At 46.0% G+C, this 26622-nt stretch overlaps 1 protein-coding gene across 1 annotated transcript in view; it reads right to left on the reverse strand.

The window, feature by feature from the left end:
• The window catches only part of PDGFRA (platelet derived growth factor receptor alpha), a 36068-nt gene extending 9660 nt beyond the window's left edge, over positions 1-26408 (reverse strand). Inside the window, exons 1-16 of the mRNA XM_054203191.1 lie at positions 26261-26408; positions 18914-18974; positions 17225-17539; positions 13997-14260; positions 13116-13246; positions 11562-11733; positions 11269-11458; positions 10669-10784; positions 10069-10195; positions 8904-9097; positions 8338-8432; positions 8098-8230; positions 3487-3591; positions 2670-2780; positions 2232-2385; positions 933-1099 (exon numbers count right to left, since the gene is read on the reverse strand). Coding sequence (XP_054059166.1) covers positions 933-1099; positions 2232-2385; positions 2670-2780; positions 3487-3591; positions 8098-8230; positions 8338-8432; positions 8904-9097; positions 10069-10195; positions 10669-10784; positions 11269-11458; positions 11562-11733; positions 13116-13246; positions 13997-14260; positions 17225-17539; positions 18914-18962 — 2323 coding nt within the window. The 5' untranslated portion in view covers positions 18963-18974; positions 26261-26408. The remainder of the gene's footprint in view (positions 1-932; positions 1100-2231; positions 2386-2669; positions 2781-3486; positions 3592-8097; positions 8231-8337; positions 8433-8903; positions 9098-10068; positions 10196-10668; positions 10785-11268; positions 11459-11561; positions 11734-13115; positions 13247-13996; positions 14261-17224; positions 17540-18913; positions 18975-26260) is intronic.
• Between the last annotated feature and the right edge of the window lie 214 nt (positions 26409-26622).

The raw sequence follows: 26622 nt of genomic DNA on the forward strand, positions 1-26622 counted from the left end.
GACCAAAGCAGTCTTTTCATAATAACTAACCACTTTTAATGTCTGCATCAGTCACTGACGCGTACTGCATTCTTAAAAACATCCAGTATTAAATATAGGTCTTGGTTTTTCTCCTGTCTGTATTTTTTTTTCCCCAGAGAACTGCAGGAAAAGGTGAAGTTGAAAAGGCCCACCGGAGTGTTTAGCAGGTTGTTTACAATGCTCAGTGCACGGTACGAAAACTTTTATTCAGAGGTGGTGCCTTCATTAGGTTTTTGTGTATGCAAGTGCATTCTTATCCGTTTGCTTTTGCTGAAGGCTGTTATGTTTCCCAGCAAGTATTCACTGGGACTAATCCAATACCAGCAAAAAGGGTTAGGCATTCTATGGCAACAGTGTTTTTTTCTTATGAAAAATGTCAGCAAAAATCACAGTCAAAATTCAGTGACTCATTTACCCCGACTGTCCTAGAACGCAACATGAGTACATTAGTCTGCCATGGAAATCTGGGACTGGATAGGGTTCAGTTTCTGAGGCCTAGAGGCAGAAGTGACGGTGCCTATTTTTAAAGCAAAGCATATTTGGTTTCTGAGAAGAGGGCCGGGGAACAGGATGCATTCGTTATCCTCATTACATAATCCAGGAAAGTATTTGGGAGTGTTCTGCATTCGCTAAGTGTCAGTTAATGTGACATGTAAGTGGGAACAGAGCGATATACATTTACTATTATTATTGTCCACTACTATTGCTCAAAATCTGGCGAACTACGAGGCTAATAACATCGTTGCATCCAAAGAGTGCCTCCAGCCCCACTGCAGAGCGCAGCCCCTCAGCGCTTCGGCAGAGAAGCGAACGCACACCATGTCCATAGAGACATCAAAAAAACCAAATTCTCATTTGTGCGAGAATTATTAGTATCAATGATGTATGCAGAAGGGACAATTCTCTGTTACCTGAGATAGATTTCTTCTTATAGGAAGCAGGCCGATCATACACAGACCTCTGAATATCAGAGTATTTGGATCCCTCCTTCCTTTCCAGCATTGGCACGTACTGAGTGGTGTCAGCTTGTTTCATGTCCATGTATTCTCCAGTGTTTTCAAATGATAATATCACATAACTGAAATCAGGAAAAAATACAGGTGCATCAGCTACTATTGCCCAGGCGACTTCCCTGCCAGGGCATCCTGTAGCTCTAACAGTTCTCTTATGGTGTACGATTGTGTTACTGTGAAAAGTAAGAGTGTAAGAGCTGGCTTCTTGGTAGGGGATACGTAAAGATTATGTATTACAACGTAGTCATGAGTTACCACATATTAGTACATGTTACCATATATCACTGTAGACATACACAAGGGCTTCAAACTCATCCTTTTGTCAATAGCCAAGCATATAAACATGTATTGTCTAACTTCCCAAAATGCCACTAATGCAGGTATTACTACCTAGGGCTTTCAGTCCAAGGTGTTCCAAACTATAGATGTAATTTATTCATCCAAACAGTTTTCATCAAATCCAGTCCTGCTGAACAAACCCCTGCTGAGGTGAACAGTCCTGCCTGTCCTCGGCTACCAACTCAGTTGGTCTATTTGCCTGAGTGGTTTTTTTGAAGGAATCTCTGTTCACCTTCTAAATCCTGGCTAATTTTATGACATTGCTTTACTGATGAGTGTATGATGACAAGCTTCCTCCTCCGTCATCTGGAAAAAGTTATGGGGTGAACATTAACCATAAGGAAACTATTGAGACTGGCTAAGCCGCCGGTAGATAAAGGAGAGTACTTGAGTTTGGAGAGCAAACTCTGCCAGGTTGTTTGAAAGGAAGGAGTTTTAGACAGTGGAAATTCCCCAAGCAGGGAAACAAGGAAACCAGGTAGTTGCGCTTTACTTTTAAAACTTGGGTGGGTAGAAGCAAAAGGATGTTTTTACAGAAAAGAGGAACACTGGGCCATGCTTTATTTCTGTTGAAATGTTCTTTGGGACCTCAGGATGCCTATGGAGAAGCCATGGTGGTCCTGGGGCTGCAGGCATCTCTACACAAGGGAAATGTGGATCTAGCACATGTGTCAGGGAGACTGGAAAAAAAGTGCTGAAATCTTCCCAGATCTATGAAACCTGATAAATAAAAGTCTAATAAGAAGAATTAGGGAGGGGTCTAAACCAATGAGTGAGAGGGATGGAGTAAGGATTAGTAATGACATTTCCTTAAGTTGCAGGTCACACTTTTTTTTTTTTTGTTTCCTTTTTTCCCACCTTCTTGTGCTTTCATCAGCTGGGTTCATCCCAAAGATATCCAAATCTTTCTTTGGCTTCTCTGGGTGTCGGCTCAGGAAATTGTCCCTGTTCTTATGCAGATAGTTCACCAAATCACCATAAAAGCAGTATTCAGTGATGATGTAAATAGGACCTGATGAAATAAAGCAAAATAACGTATTGATGAGTGGAGTCTTTAAAGAGAAAAAAAAAAAGACTTCAAAAATAGTAGAAAATAGCATATAAAGCATAAAAAGCATTGGGGGTTAATACATTGTTATTTACTAATTATGACTGCAATTACCAAATATCAAGTAGGTTTGTGAAACCTTTTATTTGCTTATATCTGTTGTTAAATCCTTTATTTGACAATTGCATGCTTGTTAAACAGTGAACAACGGCTCGACAGCAAACCTCCATTTTGTCAGCCAAACTCACCTGATTTTGTACAAGCTCCGAGCAAATTCACGATATTCAGGTGGGGCCCGAGGTGCGTCATTATCTTCAGTTCGGACATGAGCGCCTGTTTTTCACTGGATCTCGCGGTAGCTGTTGGAAAAACACACCAGCCACTCAGTGAGAGCGATCGCCTTTTTCCCCATAACAAAGGATTTCTCCTTGCTTGACTCATTACAGCATTGTGACCATGGTTTCTTGAAGAAGACGGTTCCTTTACTTGAAAAGGGGCTTTCTTAAGACGTGGAGAGGAGGCACAAATCACTAATAGGGGACTCATGTAACCCAGCTCAATAGCTGACCCAGCCTATTTGTCCCTCTGCAGGGGTACAGTGGACTGCCCAGGTGGCACGGAGGCACTCTACAAGCTGCTAGTTTCAAGACAAGAAAGTTCCTTGTGGTTCCTCCGGAATCACTGCACCAGATTCTCAGCTCATGAACCGGGAAATCTTCAGGGAACTTAAGATTCTCGCATGAAACCTGCCTATTTCTGCTCTGTTGCATTTCTTTCACTTGTTCACAAACGTTCATGGTTATTCTATCTTCTTCTGAACTTGTGGAGTTATCGTGGCTGCTATGGTCCATATAGCTAAAACCAAACTTTAGATGTTTTCAGAATACTGCCTGAAACAACTGAAAACACCATGAAGCAATCTAAGATATAATTTTAAGTTTCAGTCATTCCACAGTACAGTTTCAACTTTGGATATGGAGAAACTATTTATACACAAGCAATGCTGATACAGCCCCGTGGGAACGTGCTCTACCTAGCTCGGGAACCGGAGCCGCAACAACTTACGTTTCAGCATTTTCACAGCTACTTTCATCACCGGCTGAGAGCGACTCAATCCATATGCAGTCCCTTCGACTACTTTTCCAAAGGCACCAGAACCAAGGATTCGACCTGAACACAAGAGAGAGGGTTATTTATTTCAGAGAGTAACAGCAATTCGCCTCGTTTCCCACTGCCTCTATGGGTTGTCATTCTTGTGTGGAAAGAGCACGTTCAAACAGCCAGACCACTGGAGTACTGTGTCCAGTTCTGGGCTCCCCGGTTCAAGAGGGACAGGGAACTGCTGGAGAGGGTGCAGCAAAGGGCTACCAAGATGATTAGGGGACTGGAACACCTCTTTTGTGAAGAAAGGCTGAGGGATTTGGGTCTCTTCAGTCTGGAAAAAAGGCGGCTGAGGGGGGACCTTATCAATGCTTATAAATACTTAAAGGGTGGGTGTCCGGAGGATGGGGCCAGGCTCTTCTCAGTGGTGCCCGGGGACAGGACAGGAGGTAACGGGCACAAACTTGAGCATAGGAAGTTCCACCTAAACACGAGGAGGAACTTCTTTACCCTGAGGGTGGCAGAGCCCTGGCACAGGCTGCCCAGAGAGGTGGTGGAGTCTCCGTCTCTGGAGACATTCCAAACCCGCCTGGACGCGTTCCTGTGCAACCTGCTCTGGGTGACCCTGCTCTGGCAGGGGGCTGGACTAGATTGATTATGATTATTATTATTACTGTTGTTGCTAAGTAGAAAAGGCAAATATATGTTACAGAAATGCTGTCATTAAGTACAATTCTTAAACAAAAACAAGCAAGCAAACACCAGGAGCACATCTGCACGTGGGAGCTCAACTCACTCAAATTCGTCTCAGACTTTGCCCTGCCACTCTCACTTTATCCTTTCTAATCATTGATTCTCCTACGTTGAAGTTGACTTCTCTGCCACAGCCAACACCTGACTACAGTACAGTTGTGCCCTTTACTTAAAAATCCGAATTGATCTCCTTAGCCGTAGTTTCGGGCTGTTATATCGATGCTGGATGCATCTAGCGGTAAGATAGACATCAGCAGCACGTCTAGAAATAGACAGGCAGGACCATCAGTGATCTGCAAGAAGCTGAAATACATGTTGATCACACATGAGGGGAAACTTCTCTGAAGTTTAATGTACAAGTGTGTTTCATATGCTTGAATAAATTTTATTGCAAATTTCCAAGTGCTGTAATGAAAAGGCTAATGTTTATACACACTTTACTCTTCCCACAAATCAATTCAGACGAAAATTTTGGAGTATCATATCCTGTATCCTGGTATGGATACAGCGTGCGGAAGAATTGTGTACAGATTGAGTGAGATTTTAGAGAAATATGAACTGCACAAACATACTCCAAAATACTATATTTCATAGTTTACATATGGAAGAGTAAGTTCACTAAGGCAATGTGCACTAAGTGAATATTTTCAGATTCCTGACAAGCTCTTTATTTTGTTTTATGTTACTTTTTAACTTCCAGCACGGGAAGAATAAGCAGTGACTTTTACTATGGAGATATATGGCATTTTGTCTTTGACGTACGTTTGCAGTTTGAACTTGCCACCTTTGACGCTTCTGAAGGTGTTATCTGGCATGCGACGCCATATGTTTCTGTTATCCTCTAGCAACATCCCCCACTTTTATTGTTTGCACGCTTTTAAAAGAAAATTTCCAGCCGAGCTATATCTACGTCACCAACAAGCACAAGAAACAGTTAAAGCATGCTTAGCCGAGCTACCACTGAAGAACCTCTCCAAGACTATGACAGCATAGTTTGTCATGCGCTCAAAAACTATGCGATTTCTTTTCAAGATTCCGAAGGTTATTCTTCCCAGTCAGGATGTGAGAAAGCTTCCCACTAAATTTCAGACTAATTCAAACAACCTGAGCCTGAAATTTGGCCCCTGAAACTTTTCAGACCAAGGGTCTGGGAGCCACATGGCAGGATGCAGCCCTTCAGAATGTGATGGCATTTGCTGATGCTCCTTGATCTTCTTGCCTTCACACGCCAGTTCCTCCCCAAACCATATTGTCGGCTGAGCGGGAGGCGCACATCTCCCCCTCCATCACCTCTGCTGAGCCGGGGTGCGTGTGGAGGCAGTGAGAGCGCTTCCGGAGTGGCGGGGAGCCATCCCTCCTCCTTCCCCTTTTCACCCTTCTCCCCAGACGCAGCCCAAGCCCCATGCGTTTTAACAATTTGGAGTCAGGTGGGAGCTGACTGCTCAAGAGCTGGAGGCATCTGTGATGCCATCACAGTCTTCAGTGGAGCCCAAAATTCTAGCATGTGTTTACTTCTCTTAGTATAAAGGCACCGCTGTGCTCCTCCCACCAGAGGAGCAGCACTGCTTCTCCACCACAGAGGGACCTCCTCATACTAGTGGAGGAACCACCCTTGGGGTTGAGAGCTATTTCAGCCTCTCTTCCCCACCCACGGAGCTTATCTGCTGAGCCTGTCGGAAAGGTGCTGGTTTTCTGTGTGAGGGGGACACAAATACAAAGGTGAAGTCTGTGAATTTGTTCCAGACACCACCTTCTCGACTGGATGCTTCTTTAGCTAAAGTTGAACGGGGATGATCAGCTCACCCCAAACTAAATTTTTATTTTCTTGGTCTCCACCAAAAAACCAACCAAGTGACGAGCTTTATAATCTACATCCAGTTTTTAGTCTTATGAAAAATTAGACACCACATCCCTAAACGCTGCATAACTTGAATCTTAACTTGCCTTTTCCAAATGGGGATGGGTCTGACTCTGTGTCAGACCAGCATTTCATTTTATTAAGGCCACCAGGACAAATGGGTGGCTTGCTGGGTAGCGACGGGAACGACTCTGACACCTCTTTACAGCTACCCCAGCATCCTGAGAAACGGCAGCACCTGGACCCCGCTCCTCAAAAAACCCTGCCCTTGGCCATCTCAGCTGAAGAAGGAGGTCCAGGTCCTGCTGGGACCTCGCTACTTCTCAGCAGAGCCAGGAGAAGGCAGTGGCCTGCCAGCAGCTCACTGCATTACCGCGTTTCTCATCCTGTTACACATCTCTGTGCTGGCTGCTGAATGCTCTAAATAGCAGAGTACTCCATACATTGCGGAGGGGCAATACCAAAGGGAAATTTGCAGCTCAACCCAAATTTATCAATTGAAACTCCAGCCAGCCAACGCTGAGAGTTGGCATTTAACGTGGCGCTGCACTCCAGGCACTACTAGCTAGAAAAACAAATAAAAGCCAGCTGGCTTACACAGCTAGGATGGGAAATGCTTGTCTGGCTGAGCCAAAATGGGTTTGTATCCCGCTTCAGAGCCTCCCGGAGCTAAAGGTGTAATTGCTTTGCCGCCGTTTCCCGCTTCGATAAGAGAAAACCCGCACAAACCAGCATTATCAGCCCCAGAAACAAAGGAGGTCCCCACCAGCAAGAATTTTATACGGCAAAACTGCCAGTGGGTAAGTGTTAACCATGTCGAGAAGAATGCTTGTACAATCCAGGCTGCTAAAAGGGCACGTAGCATTAGTTTTTTAAGCACCGACTATCCTGAATATACTTGTAAACAGGAAGGCATTGAAGTAGGCTGGTGCTCGTGAGTCAGAGGGAGACAAAGTCACAGCGGTGGTCTGTTAACGGCTCAGATCTGACAAATCCTATTTAGGCATATAATTAAAGTCTGGGTTGTAATAAAATAATTCCATTAAATATCCACCCTCCTCTAGTTTTCAATTAGCAACATGAATTTAATTAAAGGGTATCATTCCTGAACCAGAAATTTTTGCCCTGCCGCTTTGAAGAATTAACATCAATTCTTTCTCTGCGGTGGGGGAAGGAGAACTACACCAGGGGAGTGTGTTTCTTACAATATATCAAACAAAAAACGTCTTTCGTTTTCTTCTCCTGTATTTTGTGTATACAACTTGGTGAACAGACACCTCCAAGAGAGGGATGCCTTGTGAATTTGAAGTGTTATCTGGATAGAACATTAAAACTGTCTATAATCATTACACTTTCAATTGATATAAATGACAGATTGGGCCAGCCCTGAAGAAGTAGTTACTAACTGAAATCTATATGGACTCCAGTGCAGGGATAGCAAAGCAAGAAAGCAGAAAGGGAGGGAAGGATAGTAGCCCCAAAAATAACTTACTAAGTTACTCAGTACTGATATATGCACATCGTGGATTTATAATTTAGAAAATATTTTTAATAAAACTACGTAACTACTTGCAGATTTCCCTTGGCCTCTACACATAAGTGTGTAAATGCCTTGCAAATAAAAAATGCTGATGCATTTCTTGTGGGTGCCTTAGCGGAAGTGTTGAAGAGGGAATTTAACGCTGGGAGAAGCCCCCTAAGCCATGTGGAGGTGGGCATTGCACGAGAGGCATATGGAGGAGAGCCGGACCAGAGGCATGGGAGACACTAACCCAAGGAGCTCAAGGCTGACACCACTGCAGGGGGAGAGGAGGATGTGGTAGGAGAACAGACAGGTACAGAAAGGCTCTGGACTTCATGGCCATGAGTTACATCGCAAATCCCAGTAGCAGAGACCTCAGAGTTGTCCTTAATTGTCCTTCTCCCCAGAGAAGGATGGGATTAATCCCTCAGAGGAAACTTACCAAGCACTAACCCGTCTCGAGGAAACTCCCATCTGGAGTCGTAAGGCAGTTGCATTGGGTCCACGTAAATGTATTCGTGGCCATCAGGGCTGATAGACTCAATGACTCTCCATCTTATCTCATACCTCGGCTTCTGCAAAGCACGTCGAATGCAAAACCAACCATTAGTCTGACTTCAGAGCAGATCAAAACCCAGCAGGGTTCAGCATCCAAACTGAAATAGGCTTTTTTCTACATTACCTGTTTCCATATGATGACCAGGACAATCAGTGAAATTATCACAATCACTAACAGCACTAAGACAGCAGCAGCCACCGTCAGTTCTGATCGCAAGGCTGTGGAATAAAAAGAGAGACCATATTTTCCTCCTGAACCACAAGGAACATGACACACACAGAAGACATCCACCTCCCGTACCGTCGCAGTTCCCATGTCCTGCAGATGTGGCAGGAGCGGTCCCTGGGGCTGGTGACTGTAAGGTCTTGCCAAGCCCAGAGCTGCTCTGCCTTTCTGTTTCAAAACCAAATGTAGAGATTGTCTGGAAGAGCATCCTACAGCCAGTGACCATAAAACGATAAAATGAATCACGGAACCACATAACAAGCAAAAAACTGATGCACCATAAAACCCTGTAGAATGCCTCACCCTCAGATGTCCCAGGGTGGAAAAAAAAAAAAACAACAAACATTTCCATTAATTTTTATCTGCAACAATTCACATTTTTATCTATTAAGACTGAACTGGGGTGTGTTAGAGAGGGGTCAAACTGGCTGCTGTAATTTCACAGAAGGACAAAGCAAACTCACTGGGAGCCACCAGCTTCAGTTCCCGAGTAACAGCACCAAGGTCATTCCTCGCCACACACCGCACAGCCAGCGTTTCCTCGACCTTTTGGAAGGTCACCTGGCTTTGCACCATATTTTTCTCATCTAGGTGGGCTTCCATGTGTATATCAGAGATATTGCTAGTCAAAAGAGTCCATGAGGTGTCATTGCTGCACCTGCAGGGAAGAGTAACAGGGGAACAGGCATTGGGCTTAGATATGGGTAGAGAAGAGTGAACAGAACAGCAATCACCTTTCCCTCTTTCTTCTGACAACGTTCATTTTAGAGACCAGAAATGCTTAAGACCACCTCTGCAAAAAGCCTACATCTTTCTTCCCTCAGAATAATTTGCCTTCTGATCCTCATTACTGCTGCCACTTTGAGGGGCTGACAACGCAGCCCAGCAGGTCTGGTGTAGACAGACCTTGGTGTCGCTATGGATCCCATAGGGTTATAGTACTGGATGTTATCTCTATTTTTCCCTGAATCCTTAGTGCCGTACAAGGCTCCCTGGGGCAGGGCGAGGAGGACACTCGTCCCACCAGGCAGTAAGAGGTTTTAGCACGATGTGAGTAGAACAAAGTTGGGAGGTGCCCAGGGCTCCTACCCTCCTCCCATGCATGGTCTCCCTCCCCCTGGTGGATAACCTCCCAGGGCAAAACCAGCCTCCCAGTGGCTACAGGAGCCTGTATAGAACTACCAAAACCAGGAATAACTACTCCAGATGTCTAAAATACTTTGAAGGTAAGAATTATAATTTGGGGGGTAATAACGACAAGTTAAAATTTAGAAGTACACAAGAGTGTTAAGGAGGCAGACAGAGCTATCTGTGAAATGATAAGACCTCCCCGAATGGAAGGACAGCTACGCAAACGGGGATTGTGAAATCTGCTGAGTTCGCTCATTGAGCACAAAGATTTATGAGAGAAACCTCCTGAATCAGCACATTGTGTCTTCTCCTACAGGATGCAATCACTGGGAAGGGCACTGACAACCTCTCGCAAAATATAAGCCTCTGAAAAGACAAATCAGATTTGTAGCTTACTGGCCCTTAATGAGGAAAGCGTGGTACAGTAACTAATACTGCTAAGCTAATGAAGGACACAGCCAGTCGTATTTTAGATAAGAGAGCACCCGCTCCTCTTACTTTTTAATGTCCTTGCAAACCAGCCATTCCACATCAGGAAGCGGGGTCCCCTCCGCCAAGCACCTCACTGTCTGCCCGCCGGCGGAGCCGTGGTGATCGTCCACGAGGTCTAAGATCAGGGCTGGAACTGGGAAGGAGACCAGAATTTGTTAAAATAACTCATCGGGGTCTACAAAAGCAGCCTGAAATTTCAAATAAGCCGGGACAGGTATTGTTTGGCCGACAGCTTAGTGCCAGCTAGAGACCTGGACTCATCCAGGAGGTCCTTAACTCCTGTAGGAGAGAGTGGATCCCAGGCTAGGGCCATGAAAAGGAAGTGCTGCGGTTATGCCACGTCCTCATGTCGTACTAAACGAGCTATCGTCCCCGCTGTCAGCTGGAATAACTTAGGCGGGAGGATAAAGTTTCTTTTTGGCTCGAGGCCAGCGCCGAAGTGAAAGCCAGGATCGGGGTACGAGAGCTCCAAGAGCTCGGCACACACGCACTCCTCCGGAGACCCCGGTTCACACCTTTCTTATCGCAATACTCCAGGCAATCGGATGTGTAAGTGGATCGAGTCTTTGCTGTGTGCCATCAGTTCTGGTGGGCAAAGCTCCTTACCTTGTATTAGCAAGGAGAAGGTGTATCTTTTAATCTCATCTTCATTTTCAGCAACCAAAGTGTAGTATCCGCTGTCTTCTTCCTTGGCCCGGATCAATTTTAATATACTCTGAAACCTGCAGAAATGAGAGGTTTTGTTTGTGTTTTTAAAGCAGACCTAAAAAAAAGAAATCCACTTCAATGCAACATATCACCTGCGCTTGTGGAGATTATAATGCAGTGGCATTTGGCATTTCTAGTATGCCTTTACACTAAAATAATTATTCAAATTGTAAATAACTGCCAAAATACAACCGAGAAACAAGTGGGCATAGTTATATTCTGCCAGGATCTAACAAAGCCTTGGATATGATTGGAAATAGCTAGAAATTATTGGAGCGGAGACATCTTGGAGGAATGAAGGGGCTTAGTGCTCAGAAATGAAGATTCCTATGATTTGGAGAGGTTGATGTTACGAAGGGAATAAGAAGAGGTAGATTAGGCATCGCTCTTTAGAGTAGAAAACAAAGAAATTATTTTAATAGCAGATAATATTATAAATTGGAGCAGTGCCCAGGTGAAGTCAACACGGCAAAGTAAGAGTCAGAAGAATATTTTCACCTTGTTTCCTGGACTCTGTTGGAACTAGTAACAATCTCAGTAAGATTCTCAATCAGAGTCACGTTATCCTTCAACCAGTACATTTTTGGCGCGGGGTATGCCTGCACGTCGACGACAAAGTTTTTGACTTCGTGTAGGTTGACAGCTTCCAAAGGGCTAAACTGAGGCTCCAGGTGAACGAACCCTTTGTCTGGAAATGAAAAAGCCTTGCGTAAACAACGCTGTGCAGCGTTTTTCAAGATTGGTGTTTTCCAACACGTTAATAATTTTTGGACACTAAAATCAGACTATACCATGGACTGTAATGACTACTTTCTTATTTTCCTTAACCTCCTTGGTTGCATGCCGAGCAGTACATTCATAATCCCCTGTGTCTTTCACTGATGCCTCAGGAATGGTCAAGGTGTAAACCAGCTTCTGCGATGGGACTTTGATATCATCAAGTTTTATCAGACCTTTTTCTTTCTGTAGTTTGGAGAAGGAAAAAAAAACCTTACTTAAGTAACTGAGCTGAAAGCACACCATTGTGGATCTATGATGCCACTGGAGCGAGAGCAACCATCTAAACCCTGTACGGCAGAAGACTTTACTCAGTCAGGGATGTATTTTCAGCCACAGGCACTGAAGGTGTGTCTATAAAAATACACCCTTTTGGGGACAGGCACAGAAGGATGAAGAGGTTGAAAGCTCATATTTCGTTCACTCAAAACCAAATGCCATTCAAAATCTAGGTGGGCAGCCCGAAAGAGTGTTTTACTGCTTATGCACTACCTTCTCCTCAGGCATAAACGCTATGGCTTTTTATTTTGAATTTTATTTGTTCAGTTTCCATGAAGTAGGGTGAATTTTTATCCCCTCCATCAGATAAAAAGTAAGTAGCTGCTAGATGCTATGTCCTGCCAGCTCTCAAAACAAGAATAATTTATTGACAAGGACAAGACTGCTACAGGTAAAAGGATGGTGAGAATGGTAGACTATGTCATCATGAGAGACTGGAACAAAAAATATGCTGGGGACAGTTTTGAAAGGTAGCATATAGCAAAGATTATAGCAAAGCGTATAGCAAAGATGAAAAATAGAACAAAACCTTCTTAAATCATTTTTTATCTTGGGCTCTTAACTCACTTAAATAAAAGGGGGGATTTGGGATCGTAATTAGGTAGTCACTTCAACTACGCCACCCCTTCAGTGACCAGACTTTTTACATGGGATACTCTGAAGTTCTCAATTGACAGGGACGGGCTCTACCCAACAAAAATTCTCACTGCAGAATGTTAACGCCAGTTTGAAAACTTCTGAGGTTCTCCAAAAGTCTTAAGATTTTCTTACTTGGCGGTTCTCATTAGTGAGTAATTACACTGACTGTAAGAGTCATTTTAATTAACACCTGCATAATGAGGAACAACAAAGCCTGTGAACTTGATTCTTCATCATCCTCCATTATGCCCAAGAACCCGAGGTTTACGAGAGCCATTTTAGAGGTTCAACCTCCAGCAGCAGAACTCTACGCAGACGTATGGCACATTCCTAGGCCTTTCTATTTCCACAACATTTCTTTTTTTTCAACCAGCACAAGACCTGAGAGACAGCATTCCTCCCTCGGAGGATGGACTCCTAGTCACACCTCACCTTCCTCTCATACTTTGCATACTTACTAACAGCAAACTCTAACTTTTTGGGACTGACTTTCTATTGTGGTAACCTAAAAGTAAAACAAATTACTTTGTTTTCTCTCCTCAGCTGTCCTCATTCGGAGAAGAGAAGAATATTTTACAACCCCACCTTCTTCCCCAATAAGTAACTACAAACATTCAAACGAAAAATGAAATAACTAGAGAGATATTTACCACTTTCCCAGGATAATTCCACTGTAAATTAACCACCTCATTGTCAAAGACCACACAAGTTACTACGATGGTCTCGCCTGTTTTGTAGACAGTTTTAAGAGCTTCAATTTCAACCGGCAGCTGTGAAGTCGCTAAGAGAAGAGAAAGAGAGCAGATTTTGTTTTTAAAAGTACGCAATTTTCACATGGTGTGATTTCAGGCGGAGATTTCCATTTCACTTCCTCTACTGAAGAAATACCTAGAAAATTCAGTGTTTGTACTGATTCAGGTTTATACTGATATAAACTGATTCAGGTTTATACTGATATAAACAAAGCGTATTTAAAGCATGAAGTGCACAGGCATTGAGTTCAATCCCACAAAGAATGATCTGTGCTTAAAATTAGAAGTTTCTATCACCTCAAGTGCCCCTGTGAAAAGGCACTCGGTATAAGAGAAATTCCCATTTTGCTGATCAGTGACTGTCTTTGAGAATCCGTTGCTGGCCAACAAAAACTTTATTGTCAAAATATTTGAATGATGGTATTTTTCAGACTACTTGAAGTCCTACGACTTGCAGCCACTGGGAAACACCAGTCTTCTAAGTTACATTTCAGCCAACAGGATGAAAACACCTGAATCACGAAAGACTTTTCTTGTACCCATTTGGGAGAGGAGGTAAAGTTAAGGACACTTTATGCTCATCAAAATTGTACGTAACTGCTAAGTAAACTAGCAACTAAATAACAAGTAATACTGCCAGAAGAGCAAGGAGCTCATTGTTGGGGAAGTATCTGATATAATCCTGTGATGCTGGTGCTAATATGGCTCTTACAGTATTGAGGAAAGGACTGGGCTGAGTATTATTATTTCTTTTTTTTTAAATGAACAAAAATAAATACCTCTTAAAATATAGATGAGGAACTCATCGGACTTGAACTCCACACCCTTAACCATTGTTTTGCATGTGTATGAGCCCGCAGGGAAATTCCCTATGAAGCCTTGTTTGCTGTCATAGAAAGCGTAGATAGCCTTGTCCAAACTGTTAACTAAAGTCACTTGAGCAGCTGGGTCACTTGTCCGACAAGGGATAATGGTGGGATCACCTTCTTCTATTAGGATGAACTGGTCTTCTGGTATAGAAGGGACAAAAGGCATGTCTGGGTCTGTAAAATACAAGAGGTAATTTTACACTGTCTTGTTTGTAGTAAGACCGTGTGCAGAAATTGGATATCAATGACCACTTATAGATCATAACCAAAACTAGTACAGTTTATTACTCCACTTTTTCAGAGATTGCAGGTAAGGCATGTTAATTGTATGCAGTATCTCCTTTTTCTTATTTGACCTAAGCACGAAACAGGAAAGAATGGGAAATGCAAAGGACCCCAAGGAAAAAAAGCTAAGTAGTATTATTCCCCTTAGACCTGGTTCTGAGATATTCCTACAGTGAGGGCAAAAGGTATTGTGTGACAAAAAGCAAGAAAATCACTACTGGCTTTGAAAACATTCATGCAATTGCTGGGGACCAAAGTAAAGATGAATTCACTTTATCACAGATAACTCTATCAAGATACATGTACAGCAAAGATCTCAGGGGAGAAACTGGACTTAAACATCCTATTTTTATGACACGGGATTTGGCACTTAGGTTCAACATCCACCGCACAAAAAAAAAATATTAAAGATTCTGCCTTTTATTGGTACAGATCAGTCATCTTCTTCAGTTAGAATTTTTTTTTCTTTGTTAATAGTAGCTATCTCCTAACCAATATATAAGCTGGGGGGGCGGGGGGGGAAGGAAAAAAATCCGAACACTTTCAATGTCAAAACTGTAGAAATCAGTTTCATGTTGTTTATGTTGAACACCAGTAAAACCACATTTCATCAAAAATAGTTCAAGGTACTTAACTTCATGCATTTCTAACATGTCCGACATTACAGTTACGAGACATAGTTAATTATGGTCACAGCATGTGGTTTTCAAAATACAGTATTCAACCAGAAAAAGGCAAACAAACACCTGGTAGTCTTATTTCTTTTAAAGTCAACAAAAGACATGCCAACTTTCCTATCCAGCCAATCCAAAGCCTGAGTTTAAAACATAATTGCATAACATATCCAATTAAAAAGCACAGCCCTCAAATTATCTCCATTTGGCCATTCGGAATAAACAAATAATCCCTGCTAGCCTGAAGCTTCTGTGCGAAGCTTTATAATAAAATTTAATAAATAGCAATCCAAATCCCTCCAACAATAGACTTTCTGCTGGACTGGCAGGCTCTTTGTAGCAATATTCCAAACACAGCGCTCCATCCCAAAGACGCTGCCAACTCCATGTATTCATTTTCCCACTGTAATTTAAAACAGAAACAGGATTCACCTAGTTTGGTTTTCTGTGTGCTGTTAGTGAAAATGGGATATTGTGTGAAGTCTCAGTGTAATCCTCCTTGGCTAAAGTGGGTTGCTGCCACCCATTGCCCTCCTAATTCACTGCAGGAAAAACAATTGTAAAGACGAAGTTTATAGTGGAAACAGAAACATTCTCTATAATTTGAAGAAAAGGATATGTTACTGCATTTATGACATCTTGATGGTTAGTGAGTGGAAAAAATTACAGGGTGTCTCTGCCCTGCAAATCTGGTAGGCTGATGTCTAGAGGCATTCAGAAACCAAACCAAAAAGGCCTCTTGAAGAAATCTTCCATCTCTTGCCTTTATATTCCTTCACCGAGTGAGTTACAAGACTCTTTAACATCAACAACATCTTCTGGTGATTTGGTGAGAGCTGTTTGGAAATCGAGATACATGTGCCAAAGCCTGCAGCCTCTGCTGAGACATCTTCTCGCTTCAAGGATGAAAGCAAACGCTTTACAAGGAAAACGGAGAAAAACTCTTGGAAGAATCACTGTCCTTGAATTACACATCATGAATTGCAAAAACTTAATGCTACTGCAAAATTCCCTTTACGATAAGTCCTGTTAGCGCTTCCTGAGTTTTTCCCCCTTCCACAGTCTTTGTTGCAGTTGCAGACGTTGTCTCCTTCACAACTGCAATGCTGGAGTTTGGCAAGGTGATTTGCAATCCCTTCTTTTCTCTTTCGTTTCCTGTCCAAAATATTTACTGCAAATCTACTGGCTTGATCCTTCCTGGCCCTGCGGTTGTGCCACTCATCCCCTGAACCCCAGCCAACGCCGAGGAAACATCCAGACAGGGCTTTACGGAGGCAGTCGGTTGTGACTCAGCCTCTGGTGCCTCTCTCAGCTATGACAATAAAGATCTCCATCCCATGGATAGCGTGGAAAGCCTTTAAACAGATTTCCAGTCGGAACAAGGGGGAGGGAGGGCAAAGCTGGGGATAGGTACTTCCGAAAAGAAGGGATGTCATTTCTTCTGGGTCCAACAGGTTTTCCACAACTACAGAGAAAGGCGGCGCAGGGCCTGGGAAGGCTGTGTTTGCTTTGAAAATTACAGGGCACTGCATGGTAGCACCATATTTTTAATCTTGCGTCAGACTGGCCACCAATAACACCTCTCGTTTCACCCTCCCTTGTGACAGCCACCTCCAAGATGTCTCCGTTGCTTTATGCTTCCCAGGCCCTCTGCACACATGAACTTTTTCCAGTTCTCGGTTCAAGCCTAATTCAAGGTTAAGAATGAGATATGGCCTTCCTCATCTGGCAACTGCTGTAGTGTCAGACATGGCACTGGTTTCATCAGTACAGGTCCCAAAACATCCACCCAAGTCACCCCTGGAAGGATTGGCGTTGATGTTAATCCCTACCTGGGGGCCAGGCAAACCTGAAGGCTGGACATGCCCCCACAGCTGAGATGACCTGGCCACCAAGGCCTACCACCCAGTCCCTGGTGGTCAGGAGACCTCAGGTCTGAAGTTGTGAATTCTTCCCTCTTGGTGAGAACTAAAAACTCTTACCAAAAAAGTGAAAGCCAATAGAAAGAAAGAGGAACGTATCCGTAGATTCACAGGGGCTGGTCTTGATTTACATGTTAGGAAATAGCCCTGGGGTCATTTATCTTCCTCTGATGGTAAATTGCCACCGACTTCTGAACACCTACGGTTCAGCCCTCCCATCCAAACCTCCAGGTACGGCTGCGGCATCCCCCACTCACCAGGCACATAGATGTAGATGTCCTTCCCTTCCACTTCCCCGTCCTCCACTTGAGTGTGGTTATAATAGCAAACATACAAGCCCGTATGAGCGGCTGAGGCATTTCCTACTTCCAGCACTGTCACGAAGAGGCCACTGTTGTTTTCTTCATGTCTAATGTCTATCCTGTGGCTTCCCTCGGTCACTGGGTACTGCCAGCTCACTTCGCTGTCTCCAGAGCATTTGAGCGTGAAATTGGAATTCAGCTGTACCACCATTTCGTTCCTATTGGGAACAATAGTCGGCAGAGGAAGCTGGCAAAATGTTAGGAACGGTCCTGCAAAAAGACATGAATAAATAGCATATGAACACACAGAACAACCTCGGCGCAGGATGTGAAAGACAGCAGAGAGGATCAAGAGCGGCTGTTTTTCTAACCATTTTGGATGTGCTGATGGCCCAGGAAATCTGCCCTTGTTAAAAGCCAGTGTTTTGCCAGTGTTTTGGAAGGCAAACGGCTTCCCTTTGAAATGCTAAGTGTTTGCTTGCCGACTTGTGTTTGTCAAATAAGGAGGTGAAAGACAGAGCTGAAGTTAGAGATGGCTCCCCAATCCACACCTGGGCTTCCCAGACCCAGATGTGGGCACCGATCTGCTGCGGACCAGCGAATCCCACACCCCAGCTGCTGGGTCACGAGCATCTTGCAGCTCAGCTGAATTTTAGAAACCCTTTCCAAAGCCCAGTGCTTGCATTTTACATCTGGCTTCTATTTCTGCAAACGGATGGAGCGGGAGTTTAGATCCAAAATTTTGTGCATCAGGTCTACCTCTAGCCAAAATGTACAGAAGGCTTACAGCCAAATAAAACTGTAATTCACTGAACTAGATGTTGTAGATGGCACTGGCTTTCAGATGAAATCTATGGTTAGAGGCTCAGATTTGCAAGCCTAGGTAATTTGTAGGTGGGCTGGTGCAGGTCCAACTCCCAGAAGGAAAATTAGAGGATCTACACCCTAAAAAAGCGGGGAATTCACCAGGGAAGTGGAATTTGCTGTTTCAGTCTACCAAATGACCTGTACAAAACAGATAGGGTAGTCCACAATAAACAAACGCTCAGGCCCGTGGCGTGAAAGTGGGCTCTGTGCGATAAACCGCCAGCGGGAATCCAGCCTGTCTTTGAAACCAGTTTCTCATTCCCGCACGTGTTTCTCCCGGTCTGGGGGCCCCTTTCTATATTTGTCACCTTGTGGCAAAGCCTGCCCTCCCCTCCCGGCACCATGCGCCGGGCAGATGTCGGGAGGCCGGGCCGGAATCCCCGGCGAGCGCGGTGGGGTGGTGGGGCGTGGGAGGACGCGGGGAGCCCACACAGGCAGCACCAGGCTGATGGAGAAACCCCAGGAAGGCAGGGCTGGGAGAATTGGAGGTAGGCAGGCTCACTTTCCCTGCGCAAGGCAGACGAACTGGCCGGGTTTGTATCACCGGGAGGTTATGGCAGCTGTAGGGGTGACAAAGCGGCCGGCACAGGCTGGCAAAAGTACTGTCTTCTCGGTGGTTCTTGCCTTAGCCTACCGAAGGGAAGGGTAGAAAAATGGAGCCTGTAGCCAGCTGGCAACCATTTGGCATTTGTTATCGTGGGCACAATGAAAGCAAGCTTAAGGAAGGATTTATGAAGGAGTAGGAGTGGAGGGGCTTAAAGGGCTGAGGAACATTACCTGTGAGAAAACATCCCAGGATCAGGAACGTCCGTGGGGAAGTACCCATAGCTACCAACAACTGAAACAGAAAGGAGAAGGCAAGAGAGAGAGAGTTAACGGAGTGAAAATGGGAATGAAAGTCTGCAGGACCCCTCTCCTGCAGTGCCCTAGCGCAGATTCCCGGCATTCTGCATGGTGCCAGGGACAGGAACGTCCCTGGGACCACCGCTCGCACCTGCAGCCCATTGAGACTCGTGCAGCCGCCTCCCACGAGGTACGTGGGGCTGCAGGCACACCACACACACTGACACGTCGCCGGCACGGGGACTGCAGCCGAGGCTCCATAACCCCTTCTCTCCACTGGCAACGCAAAGGAGCCAAGTCCCGGCGCATCCCTCCCTCGAACAGCCCGCCAACACCTCTGGTGCCCGCTGCAGCCTCCGGGGCTGAACCCACACAAACACTCCCCCACGGAGGCTGTACCCTCACAGGCATCGGTGAGGATGCAACAGTTTTATGCAATAAGTTCCGGCCTTTTAGTTGCAAGCAGCTTCTATGCAAGAAAAAGCATAATTTAAAAGCGACTTTTATTACAAATAGTACAATCCTGAGTGATATTTTTGTTTTGCCATTGTACATTTGTATATATATATAGCTGACTGAATACAATGCAATACAATAGTGTTTATTGCTTATTTAGCAAGAATTCCCTTGATCGGGAGACGTGCTATTTAAAACATATGCTGAAAATTTCTTAACGGAATAAACCCACGACAGACTGGAGGCCAGCGCTGCCACTCGCGGAGCATCTCCTCTCCCCAGCAACATGGAGAGTCAGAGATCACACGCGATAATTTTAGCTTTCAAACACAATCCAAAGGCGGCCGTCTTGAAGAGGCAGCGGCGGCAATAAGCATCTATGTAATTTTTGTGCCATCTAATGACATTTCTACTTAAAACCCTCAAGCAGCCAGCTGGATAATTTACAAAAGAGGAGCTCCTGCATCCCCTGCTCCCATTGAAATCAATGGACGTTTTGTTGGTGACTTTAACGGTAACTGGATTTGGCCTAAAGCCAACATAGATTAAAAAATGTCTGCACGGAAGAGCCCCTAATCTGAAACACAGACCAAGGAGTAAAATAAAGGATGATGTGCCAAGACAGGGACTACTTTGCAAAGGTTCTGGACATTTTCTATTCCCCTTCTGGTATTCGGCTCCTGAGATAGGAAAGCACGTAGGTACATCCCGTTATTACGACTATGCCAGTGCCGTATGGGAGTTAAATGCTTACAACACACCAAGGAGTGTTTCTGAACCGGTCCCTCTTTCCTTCCACAACGTGTGGAGCAGACAGCCCACTTTTGCAAAGCAAAAAGTATTCGATACGCGAATCAAACATAAAGGTCTCAGGAGCAGGATTAGAAAACTTACAAACTACCAGCCCCCAAAAACATGTACAAACAACATCGGAAATTCAGCTGACAACATTCCAGCAGAGACAAGGCATTTTGCCTGATTCTTCAATTAGCAATAATTGCCATGTGTTTATGTATCTGTCTCCCATCGATAACAGACTCCTGGACATCAAAGTCCCTCAGTCTCAGCCTCCTTACTCATTTTTATCACATTTGTATCCTGTAAATTTTTTTTATGATAAAGTAACTCACTGTAAATCTTGAAAGACTTACCATGGTCTGCTTTATTGATCTGACTCCTAACCTCCCAAGACCCACAAGACAACGTTACCCCACTGTCTGCCAAGGTTCCTTCTGCCTTTTCTCTCTGAAAGGGCAGACCTCTCCCCGTTTTGTCCTGTTTTTGCAGACTATTCAGCGCAAGCGACGCAGCACAGGAGGAGAAAACACAAAGCCAGCTCAGCTCTTGCGCCACAGCCTGCAGGAGCTCTGCTGTTGCAGACCTCTGTGTGTCAGTGAGGAGTGAAGCCCCATGACTGCACTGACATAAGTGCAGGTGATGGCATTTCCAAAGAGCTACTTCGAATCTGCTGTCTCGGTTGGGCTGCCACCGAAATCAATGAGCTGAGTGCCTCAATCTACCCTTGCGGTTTAAAAACAGGAGGGCTTAACTAAATTTGCTTTTTCCAGATGGCTATTCTTTCACAACCCAGAGCTTTGATCTTTCCTCAACGAGCCGTTAATCTCATCAAGACCTAAAGCAACACTTCCTCACTGTGAAAGACAGAATAATTTACTAACGATTCACCGCCATATATACTCAAAATCTATTTGAATTGGATTTAATTACGTTGCGCATCTGACTTAAGAACGCTGGAGTCCCATCTCCAACACGTGCTCGCACATCAGGGCTGGAGTCAAGGTTTAATGCAGGTACAATTTCACACGTCCAGGCAACAGAGAGTTTACTCATTCCCACAACACCCAACAAGTATGCTAAACATGTTTTTGTTTATCACCTAATTTTTTGTATGCACTTATTTGCCTTTTTTACCCCCCTTACAACAGTGCAGCCTTCTTTATCCTAAATCACCCAAATCGCAGCCCTGGGTAAATACACCAGGTTCAGATCCTAACACTGCTCCATCAAACCATAATTTGGTGTAGCTTCACTGAAGTGGACTTACGCAATCTGAAGCCCAGTATTGACAGCACACATACAACGTAAATTTGAGCCAACCTTAATTCCTTGCATACCTTGAACATTGCTAGCTAAAATAGAAACAAGGGTGTGTATCGTGAAAGCTACATGATGCCACGAAGGATTTGCCAAACTCTCTGCAGGGGAGGCTGACTGCCCAGGGTAAAACAGTCATTGCATCTGCTTTAACCACTGGCTTTTGAAAGGATCTGACTGAAATTTTGATATTCCTCTTTTCATGATAATGGGGCTCCGAGCAACCTGATCTAGTTGAAGATGTCTCTGCTTATTGAGGGAGTTTGGACCAGATGAACTTTAAAGGTCCCTTCCAACACAAACTATTATATGACTCTATAAAAATATCAGGAAAAGAATGTCTGAAGAACTGTTATCAGCAAGAAGTCAATCTTCTAAACACTCACTGCCAAGCGCTGGCTTCCTACCAAGAAGGATTTCATTGACTGCACTGTAGAAGACAAAGTAAAATCAATATCCAGAAAGCCGATGGAAATATGTATTTAGAAAATGATGCTCTTCCTAGGTGATCGTTCTACATGACCTAGGGAGAAAGCAACGTGGTAGACCAAGAAGAGCCAGTGGTATATATTTTTCACACCCCTGTAAATCAAACAAGACCTCTTTCAAGACAGAAAACTAGCCCATCTACCAGAAGACCGGAGACTAACAGACTCATCTCCTACAGTCACTACAGTTCACGCTCTTGGCCACAGGATGGCAATGTTGATCCACATTAATGAGGGAAATGCCTCGTCGAGCAAAAGGCAACGCTACTCTCCAACACAGCAGATGGAATCTAGACTGGGTCTCCTGGCTCAACTTCACATTCAAATTTCTTATATTTTAATTTCATGCGCTTTCACCTATTTTTAAAGAACAAACCAACAAAAAACCCGCACTGGTCCCTATTGCTCTGTATGTACTTAAGTGATATGGCCGTAGTTGGATTCCAACCCTTGGCACGTAATGATGTGATTATCCTTGTTATGAGAGGGCTGGATAATTTCAGTGGTGATTTTGTCAGAGTGGCAGTCTGTCCTTCTGGGAAGACTGACGTTTTCCAGGAAGAGCTAAGGCCAGCCCAAAAAAAAGAGGGGAGCATTTCCTCCTTGTGGTATATGTCACTAGCTGAATGTAAATGTTCAGACAGGACCTCCTGAAACATTTCTTGGTTCTCAATTCCCAAATTGCGAGATCTGTTCTCCACAAGAGCAGAGCTGCCCCACAGCGCTAACAGGCGGATCTGAACGTTTCACTGGGAAAAGGCACAAACAACTAAAGACAATTTTGTCAACAACTGGCATAAGTATTCTCCTAAAATGAGACTTACAAGTATTTGCATCCAGCACAGCCTGCATGCAGGAATAACTACACACCGAGACTAGCCCAGTGCTGGGCTCCTGCAGAGTGCTTTGGGCTCTGCAGGACACACTCATGGCTGCTACCCAGGGAGCCTCCCAGTCAGCCCCAATTCTTCAGCCTAACCCTCAAGGACACACTCCACCAGTCTAGGAGCTAAAGATGGGGGAAAATTTGCAGAGTCTAAATTTCCGCGCTTGTTCCAAAGAGGATTTTCCAGACTGCCCCAGCAAACAGATAAAGAGAGTGGCACTTCCAAGGAATACATCTCACTTAGGTTTTCGGGATCAAATCAAAGAACGCCTCAAATCCCAACTCAAGTGCTCAGAAGCATTCCATGGAAAAACCAATCCATCTCTGTTTGACCACAAGAGCTAGGAAACCTTGCTGTTGCAAACTTTCCCCTTGGGTGCCCATGCAAAGCTTCATTGGCTTGAAAGAGATGAGTCAAGCAGGAGAGCAAGGCAAGAGGGAGGGAAAGGACTGTTTGCTTACTTGCTTGGTTTTTTTTAAATTATCAGTAATTCTTGCCACCACCAGGAAAAATAACCTCTCGGAAATCATTCCCTGGTCTTTAAAACAAGTGAAGCAAACATTTTCTACAAAAATTTTCAGAGTTCACATGCAAAAGTAGTGCCATTGTGGCCATGATGATCTAAAGATGCAAGCAAGGCAAGGACCGGATAAGGTTATACATTTCGCCCTCGTTTTTAGACCAGCTGGAATAGCTGGAAATAACTGGCAAGGTCTGGGATATGCAAGATTTTTTCTGTCTATATACATTGTACTCAAATCCTAGCTCAATACTGTAGTACTGTGGAGAGGTATTTTATTAAAATATTTATTGCTTCCTGCTTTCTTGAAACCTAATACCTATATTACTCTCACAGCCACATGAAGATTTCCCATACATCAACGAACAAATAATAGCGAAGATGGCCCCAGTGCCCGACGGCAGTCGGACTGGCACATCTCCTGCCCCTTCGTGCCTGGAAAGGAGAACCAGCACAAGGGGTCTCATTTGAAAGCAACGGGAGAGCGCCTGCGGGCTGGGAGAGCTGGTTTGCTTGTGGACTCCTAAATCCCAGTGCTTTGTGCGGTCTCATTTTTCTTCAAACTTTTTTTTTTCCCCACCCCCAAGCTTTGAGGTTGGCTAAACCGCTGTTTAGCTGAGGGCCTTTCTAAAATGCTCTTTGTTAACTAGAAGCAAAATCCGAAGTCACTTGCTGGGAGATCTTTCCTTGGCGTTTCTAGACCCAGAGTTAAAAGTTGGATCTCCACAGTTCAGATTTTGATCATCCGATAACAGAGGAACCTTTGATGCCTGTCTCCTTGCTTTGATCCCGTCTCTTGCCCCATCCAGGGACACGGAGTCAAGGCATCCGAGCTGGGACCCCAGATGGGCTCTGCATTGGCCCTGGGAGATACCGAAGAAGCAACAAGACGCCCCCCTTCCCCCGGTGCGCCCCGTCGGGGGGACAGTGGACCACCTACAGCCAGCCGGGATGGGGATGGAGATGGTGGGGGGGGGGTTGTATTCACACTCTGCAGCTCCTACCAGGCTGCCGGCGCTTGCCAGACCCTGCCTGCCCGCGGGGAGCCGGAGCGGCAGCCCCCAGGGAGCGGGGAAGCCGCGGCTCCCCCTTCGGTCCCCGGCCCCTCGGTTAGAGCCGCTGCGGATCACAGGCTGCCCGGGACACCGGGGGAACCTAGCAGAGATGGCAACTCCCAGCCACATCGTTGTTTGTCTGGGAAACAATAGGAAAGCCTTTGCCAAGTTGGAGCGATTTTTTTTTTTTTTAAATGCGAGGTAGCCAGGAAAAAAAGAAAAGTGGGCTCGGGGAGATGGAGAGGGGCAAAGCAAAGCCGTGTTTCCCTCCGGGGGGGGGAATAATTCTGCTGGCGGTGCCACCCCAGGGCTTCTTCTCCAGCCCGCACCGTCGGGCGAAGTGCGGACCCCGAGGGAGCGGGTGTCTCGGCGCGGGGGGACAGACGTTGTGTCCCGGCTCGGAGCTGTGGGACCAAGGGAGAGCTCTGGGGACGGATCCGTCTGTCCCCACCGGGGCCGATGCCGTGCCCTGCTCGCCCCGGGCGCGCAGCTTTGGGCCCCGGGGGAACGCCAGGGAGACGGAGCATTTGCAAAAGACCGGCCGAAAATGCTGTCGAGGGGCTCTGGAAACGTGCCCCCGGCGCGGGTGGGGGCCAGGGCATCGCCCCCGTCTCTGCCCCGCAGCCGCCTCCCCGCCGGGCTGCGGGCAAGACCCGGGGGCTGGCGACTGCGCCCCGGGGCTGCTGCTGCCGCTGCCTCGCTAGATCTGTCGCTGCTGGCTCCAGAAAAAAAAAAAAAAAGTTGTCCAAGTCCTGTTCTCTGGAACGGCTCCTGGGCTGCGGGATCCGCGTCCAAAAATGTTGAGCAATGCCGCGGACAGCCAAAAAGCCATTTCCTACTTGCTCCTAGGACTTTTCCAGGGGACTCCAGCCTGGCAGAGGCTGGCGAGTTTGCAACCTCCGGGCTTGACAAAATCCAAACGGTGGCCGCGAAGACTTTGCCCTCCCCCGGGGTAGGAGACGGTGGGCTCCAGCGGTCCGGCGGGGCCGGCGTTCCCGTTGCGAGCGGGGGCTGTAAGCTGGAAAGGCTCCAGGTACCAGTCCTGCCTAAATTCAGCATCTTCCCTTCCGTCGAGACGTGTAAAACTAAAGACGGGGCGCGCAGGGATGGAGATCGGGTTGACTGCAGCGGGGGGTGTTGGTTGTGTGCTTGCCCCCACCTGGGATCTGGGGGCATTTTAGGCTACCCGGGCACGGGGAGCGAGGTGGGGAAGGGGGATCTGAAGAAGGGAAGGTGGTGAAAAACAAAGGGTGGGGGAAGGGACGGGGGAAGCAGCGGGGCGAAGGCAGCAAAGGATGCGAGAAGAGGGGGCGCGACCCTACCTGACTTTGTCCCCCCGCTACCCGGCGGAGCCCCGGCGGGTCTCTTCCCCCACACCACCCCTCCCCTACCGCGGCAGGAATGCAGCGCGGTGGCCCCCGCCGTCCCAATCAATGTGTTTGTCATTAGCTCTGCCCGCGCTTCTCGCCGCCGCGCCCCGACGGCCCGCGGGACGCCGGGCTCCCCGCTCCCCCTCGGCGGCGGCCGCCAGCGCCCGCCGCCCCCCCGCCTGCGCCCCCGCGGGAAGGAGTCCCCGGCCCGACTCGGAGCACTGGGAAAAAAGGAGAAAAAACAAAAAGAAAAAAAAAAAAAAACAACCAAACCAACAACAAACAAATAAAGTGGGGAAAAAAGAAAAGAGGGGGCAAAGAAAGAAGAAGCGGGAGAAGAGGTGAAGAAAAAAAAAGGAAAAGGTGGGGAAACTGCCCCTCACCTCTTACCTTCTCCTTTATAATCCGCAGCGCCAATCCTGCAGATTGTAAAATATCCAAAATATGTCCACGTCTTTTGTGACTTTCCCCGCTCAGCCGCGCTCTTTCCCTCCCGCTTGCCCTCCCTCCCGATCCGACTGTAATGGTCTCACAAACCGCGTCCCGTAATTGATTCAATGTTATAGTCCATCCTTCCAAAACTAATCATTTGCTTTAAGTAAATAGCTGTCAGGAAATGAAGCCCCCCTCCGGCCCCTTCAGAATAAGAGCCGCCCTGGCTCGCCCGGCGCCCCCAGCCCCGCGGCCGGAGGCGGGCGCGCCGGCGGGAGGCTCTTACGCAGGCAGGGGGGCCAGTCTCTGCCTCCAGATTT

Source organism: Rissa tridactyla, chromosome 5 (assembly GCF_028500815.1).
Source record: "Rissa tridactyla isolate bRisTri1 chromosome 5, bRisTri1.patW.cur.20221130, whole genome shotgun sequence".
Classification (NCBI taxonomy): Eukaryota; Metazoa; Chordata; class Aves; order Charadriiformes; family Laridae; genus Rissa; species Rissa tridactyla.